At 37.9% G+C, this 6,753-nt stretch overlaps 1 protein-coding gene across 18 annotated transcripts in view; it reads left to right on the plus strand.

Annotated features, from left to right (window-relative positions):
- The window catches only part of LOC108932824 (transcription factor COE3), an 83,271-nt gene extending 77,201 nt beyond the window's left edge, over positions 1–6,070 (plus strand). For 4 of the 18 annotated variants that reach the window (XM_018749425.2, XM_018749426.2, XM_018749428.2 and 1 more), the window contains exons 13-16: positions 609–786; positions 1,671–1,859; positions 2,380–2,577; positions 4,137–6,070. In XM_018749425.2, the coding sequence (XP_018604941.2) occupies positions 609–786; positions 1,671–1,859; positions 2,380–2,577; positions 4,137–4,168 (597 nt within the window). In that variant the 3' untranslated portion in view covers positions 4,169–6,070. Of the gene's footprint in view, positions 1–608; positions 787–1,670; positions 1,872–2,379; positions 2,678–4,136 lie in introns of those variants that run through there. The other 14 variants (XM_018749415.2, XM_018749416.2, XM_018749420.2 and 11 more) reach the window with 6 other exon arrangements.
- Positions 6,071–6,753: the final 683 nt, after the last annotated feature.

Consider the following 6,753-nt stretch of genomic DNA (forward strand, 5'->3'; position numbering starts at 1 on the left):
ACTGTTGTCTTCAGTTCTGTTGCTTTGTTTATATGGGTTTCACTTTTCCATTAACATAGCTGTTCACTAGATACCTGTGTTTTATACATGTTTTAGTAAATTATTTACAGGTGGCCCCCGATTTATGATGGGATTACGTTCCGCGAAACCCATCGAATGTCAAAAATATCATATGTCGAAAATGTATTTAATACACCTAATACACACCTCTGCGTGACAGACTGGGAGATGTGGATTGCTGCCACTGCCCAGCATCCTGAGAGAGTATTGCTCTGCATATTGCTTGCCTGGGAAAAAAATCAAAATTCAAAATTCGAAGTACGGTTTCTACTGAATGTCTGCTGCCAGGTCACCATCGTAAAGTCGAAAAGATTGTAAGTCGAATCATCGTAAATCGGGGACCACCTGTCTACAGTATGGACGCATTACAGCAGCATAAATAAGTGCAGCTACTCTAGTTGAATATTTTCTGAGCTAACCAATTTTTTTGCCATACTGTAGCTATAATGAACTTACACACATGAATTGAGTTTATTTAACGACTTTAGATATTTCAATGAACGTTATTTCATGCAAACCATAACATTACAACATCTTCTTTTTTCCAGGAGATCATTCTGAAGAGGGCAGCTGATATCGCGGAAGCCCTGTATAGTGTACCTCGCAACCACAACCAAATTCCGTCGCTCGCCAACACTCCGGCGCACAGCGGCATGATGGGAGTGAATTCCTTCAGCAGCCAGCTAGCAGTCAATGTATCAGAGACATCGCAGGGAAATGATCAAGGTAGGTATCCAGAAGAGACAGAAAGGTTTTCTATCCTTCTACCCATCAACCCTCCACCATTGTGCACTGCCACACCTGACTGTCACTTGGTCCACAAACTGTAAGTGTATCACCCTAGCTGATTCTAATTAATCTCCGAGAAGGCTTTCTGACAACTTTGTGGTTTGTCCTGGTTGTGGGTGACCGTTTCTACTGTTCACTTAAGGCCAGGCCATGTGTTCTTTGTAGTCGTGGTTAAGATCAGTATGAAAAGGAGTGTACCTCTTTACTTGCACATGATTGCTATATAATTAACATATGGGCATCCAAATCTGTGCTACTCTGTGCTCTTTTAAAAAGAGGTGAAGTCCGTGTACGTGATTGGGGCATGAAGGGCCATTACACAGTACTTCCGTTTTCATCATTCTACACACGCTACACCCAGGTATTAAAGTAATCTAAATGTATTGCATTTTTACCTTTTTATATCTCCTTGGACAAGACTCTACTAAGAGATGAAAAAACTTTGCCTGGCTCAGTCTGTGTGGAGTTCGTATGTGTTTCCCCTGTTTGTGTGCATTTCCTCTCACAATTCAAAGATGTTACTCATATTGTGCATGTTTGTTATTGCCCTGTATTGGACTGGCATCTCGAGTAGGGTGTACCCAGTCTCGTGCCTTGTGCTTCCAGGGTAGGCTCAAGACCACTGCAGCCCAGCACTGGACAGGCAGTTACAGATAATAATGAATGAATGAACGAATGAATTAATGAATGTAACATTCAGACACAAACTTTGGAGAGAATGTTCTGCACTTCCTCAATACCTGTGATTCTCTGCATTTCTGTGGCTAAACGGACAAAGTCATAACCACAGTGCCCCTGTCCCCTTCTCAACCCTTCTGCAGTGGGCTACAGCCGCAACACAAGCAGTGTGTCACCACGCGGCTACATCCCCAGCAGCACCCCGCAGCAGTCCAACTACAACACGGTGAGCAGCAGCATGAATGGCTACGGCAACGCGGGCATGCCCAACCTGGGAGTGCCCAGCTCCCCGGGCTTCCTCAATGGCTCCTCAGCCAACTCACCCTACGGCAGTAAGTATCAAGGTACCAGCTTTTCAATCGTACCTCCTACAGAAGAATGACGTCCTTCACTGTCTTAGGCTCCAACATCACCTTTGTTCATGTTTTAATGGGAATGAGTGCTACTGGATAAAAGGAAGGGTGACTCTGGAGGATTTTTCAGTAGTCAATAAGGCATAATTTGAGTAAAGCTTCCAAAAAAAGGAAAAAGTGTAAAATCTGCATAAAACATATAGAAAACTCCAACACTAAACCTATTATCCAGAGAATGTCCAAAAGAGAATATTTCCTGTCCCAGCACATGCCCAGTTATTTATAATTATTTATTTTATTTTAATATAACTTGCACTTTTCAAGTTGGGAACGATATTAATTTCCTTCCCTTATTGACTTAATTGCTGTATGTATTATTGTAATTCATTCTGTTCTTAACAAACAGAAGTTAAGTTAAGGCAATTTTAAAAAAAAATAATAATAATATGTGCCCTGAACTCCTCTCTCTAAGTGGTAATTATTCTTTGCTTTATTGCAGTAGTGCCTTCGAGCCCTACCATGGCTGCCTCCTCGGTCACCCTGCCGTCAAACTGTAGCAGTGCGCACGGCATTTTCTCATTCTCACCTGCCAATGTCATCTCCGCAGTGAAACAGAAGAGCGCCTTTGCCCCCGTCGTCAGGCCCCAGGCCTCTCCGCCGCCCTCTTGCACCAGTGCAAATGGCAATGGACTTCAAGGTGAGCACGGCGCCACCTCCTTCCACTTTTTGACGGCACCTGAAATCCGACAAGTTGCTTGCACTTTTCCACAACAGCCATGGTCAACATCTGCGTAGTGCAGATATTTGTAAACTGAAGTACAGAGCAAGCTTGCTTACACTCTATGTATATATCCATATATGCATGATAGAATTTCAGAAAGGAATATGCAATTCATATTGAAGTTTATTTAAAAATGCACACAGCGAGTACGAGAGTGGTAAAAGTAGGATTGTAGCATCTTTGCCATTTGCTGCATGTACCGCTTCTCTTTTTTTCTGTAAGGAAAAAAAGCCTCTTAGGGCTACCATTTTACCAATGCATGCATGTCTTTGTGGCATATTTGGGGCAGTGGGCAGAATAGTGGTTAGCACTGCTACCTTTAGAACCAAAGGTTGCAAGTTTGAGCCTTACCAACAGCTCTGTACCCTTAAGCAAGGTACTTCCCCTAAATTCCTATAGTATCCCAGATGTTTTACAATAGTTGTACATTTCTTAATATTGTAAGTCGCTTTGGAGAAAAGCATCAGCTAAATGAATAAATGTAAATGTAAAAGTACAATTAACTGCAGGCAAATGTATACACGTTAAACATTTCTGCAGTATTTGATACCAACTATATGGCAGAAATACTATATATGGGTGACACAGATACTTTGTTTGGGTCAGGCCATTGGCAAAGATCTAATACGATGCAGTGTGATCAAGACCTTAACAAAGTCTTGTCAGAAATTACCCTCCCCATTAAGCGCACTTGTTCTTCCAGTATCAGCCAACCTGATTGCTTTGAAAGTGTTTTTTTTTTTTTTCTTTTAACATGGACTGTATCCATGATTAATACTGTTAGAATTAATGAACTGGGAAATTAAAGTCCATGTTGCTATACACACATATTATTAATACATAGTGGGCAGAAATTAATGAGGAGTGCCTCCTCTCCTCATCAAGTTCTTTTTGCAAACTTAAAAGCACTCGAACCATGACACTACAAATAAATGGAAAGCAAAGTAATCATTTTCATTCCAGCAGCTCACTGGACACCTAATTGTTCAAAAGAGTGAAATGACCAAGTATATCAAGACTTTGGGTGGCAGCCTAGCTAATGAGGTTCAAGCAGATGGTCTTGAAAAACCCTTCATCTCCAGTAAACCACTAAAAATGCTTCCTAGGATATTATAATAAAACATAATTAACAAATTGTGAAGCACAGTTCTGGTACCTCACAACAACCTAAAATCAACAAACCTTTTTGCAATAATTATGTTACTGCAGAACAAAGCAAGCAGGGGAAAATAAAAGAAAATAGGTAAAGAGTTGTTAGCACTGTCACCTTGCAGTTGGGTCTGAACCCCTGGTCCTGCTCTAGTACCCTTGAACAAGGTACTTTGTACATTGTATTGTAAGTAGCTGAGCATATAAATCCCACAGTTCTAAGTTGTTTTGGTCAAAGTTATCAACTAAATGAATAAATGTACTAGTCTGTCAAATGTGTCTTGCAATAAGATGTCCGTATTGACTGATTTTGTTCTGTTTTTCAGCTATGTCTGGATTGGTCGTCCCACCCATGTGAACAGCACTTTCTCACCTTGTCAAGCAACAGATGTTCATGCAATGGGCTCCAGGTGACCTATGTAGTACATACAGAAGATTCTGGTAGAATCAGCATTATCACGAACAAAATCAACAACTAATTCTGTTATTCAGAAGTAAAAATGACTTTGTTTCAAAGATTTTATTCGAATAATTATTATCGACTGACATGCAAGCCACTTCATGAAGAGTTCCATTTTATGGACAGGATTTTTTTCCCCCCCACCACATGTTCACATTTTCAGCTTTGAAGAAAACAAATGAAGAAGAAAAAAAAGAATATTTTGTATAATACTTTGGGTTACATCTGGGAAATGTTTGTTTCACGCAATGTACATGGAGAAACTTTATGGATGCACCATTTGAATATAAAAAAGAACACTGATGAAAACGCCTCAATTTTTTTTTTTTTTTTTCCAGTTTCCTTACATATTGTAGAGTCAAAAATGATCTCTTTAATGTAAATTTCCTTTTACCTTTTTCTATTTTCATTTGTGTCAAGGAATTGGGGCCAATAACCGTGGGAGCCAATGAACTGGAAAATATACGAAATATATAATTTAGATCAATAAATGAACAAATTCAGGCAAAATTAGTGGGGAGGTTGGGCAGGGAGGGGACATTTTATCATGCTCATGTCATCTTAAGAATGAACTTTGTAACTTATTGTAGTTAGAAATTGTAACTTTGATATTGCAAAAATTATTCTCTTGCCTTCAATGAGCACACTGACAGAGAGAAAATGCAACTGTCTGTTGGTCAAAAAATACTTCCACTGCTAGAGCTTCCTGTAAAGCAAGTGTGATCTGCAACGTTTTTCGACTTTTTTGCTAGCACTGTATATTATTGCATTCTTAGGCTACTGTGAAGTCTGTTTCTTGTACAAGAGATTTGTCCTTTTACTTCTAGCTCCTAATTCCCCAATGTGTTTTGTATGTGGTAATAAAATTGTAGACTTTTGTGATTTTGCCAAAGTTGTAGCTAAATATTTATATACTTGTCTTGATTTTTTTTTTTTTTTTTTTTGAGATCCACTCAAATATATTTAGTACAGACTTGCACTCCTTCGATAAGGCAAAGGAGTGGGGAAAAGTCTTATTCATGGCAATGCTTTCTTTCACGTACAAACCTGTGGTCACTAAGGGAATTTTTTTGTAACATATCAATTATAAATATTGTATTTATCTTTGAAATTTTGTATATTGATTTCCATCTTTTTATTTGATCTTGTTTGTATTGTTTGTCATGGCCTGATATCGTGATGCAGCACACAGAGTTAAGCCAAGAACTGTTGCCTTCATTTACTTATTTTGTATTAATAGAATGCAATGTCCATAAATTTCATTTGTATTTCAGAAATTTTGTTACTTGTCGACTTTTCATTCATATTTTTAAGGAAAGTCAAATTCATTGTTTATTTTTATATTGATTTTTAAGTTATCAGAAAAGATTTTGGAATAAACTGTTTGTTGTATAGTCAAATAAATTGTTTGTGTCATATGGCTGTAATAATTCAAGTAGAATAATGTGCATGTTAAGCAGCCCCCGGGGGAAAATTCAGTTTGTGGTTGTAAATTTTTTTTGTAGAATGTAAAAAAAAAAAATCATTTTTACCTGTCAATCATGACGCCACATAGCTTAATTGTGTTTACAGGGAATCAAGATGCCGAAATTTGGAATGGAAATATAAAGAAATCACTGATGTTTTAATAAAATTTGTCAAAAAAGCAAAAAAAAAACTTGTATATTGCCTTAACAGTGGGCTTCTTGGGAGTAAATTTTCTGCTGTTTTAACAAAAACTTTATGCCACTGTTGTTGATCACCACTCCATCGAAATTGTGTGAAAAGCACAGACATTTTGCTAAAATAAAACTTAACTAAGATCACTCCATTTTTGACTGCTTTCTGTTACTTATGTACTATTTTCTGCAAGCAGTATAAAAATTTAAAAAAAAAAAAAAAACACTTTTATATTACAGAGTGCACTGAGCAAAATATTGCAGACAATAAGGTGCAAAAATTTATAGCAGAAAAATTAAAGTTTTACACTCATTTATATGCTATTTAACTGCACTTTTGCTTTTAAATATATTTTATATTTTAAAAAAGCTTCTGCATGAATACTATCTGATTTATGCCTACACTTAAATGTGGTAATTTCCGGTATTTTTTTAGCGAACAGCAGAAAACAAAGGTGTTTGCTGATGTCCGTTTGTAAGAGTCATTGTTAATTTGAGATGTATGTTTTTGGGATACTAGGGGTAATTCAAGGGGATGCAGTGGCACAGCGGGTAAAGCTGGTGCCTTGCTGCTTGGTGGATGTGGGATTTGAGTCCTACTCAGGGTGTGGAGTTTGCATGTTTCTCTCTGTGTTTGTATCCCCAAGAGACACACATAGAAGAAAGCAACGGCAAACCATTCCCTTCCTCCCTTGCCATTAAAAACAATACCAGTGGTCACTACCAGGTGGGACCGACTCAATGGCACATTACATGGGGAGTTCAATCTTTAGAGGCTTCAACAGAGTCCAATTATTTTCTATTGAATTGATATATATTTTGCTC

This window comes from Scleropages formosus, chromosome 4 (genome assembly GCF_900964775.1).
Source record: "Scleropages formosus chromosome 4, fSclFor1.1, whole genome shotgun sequence".
NCBI lineage: Eukaryota > Metazoa > Chordata > Actinopteri > Osteoglossiformes > Osteoglossidae > Scleropages > Scleropages formosus.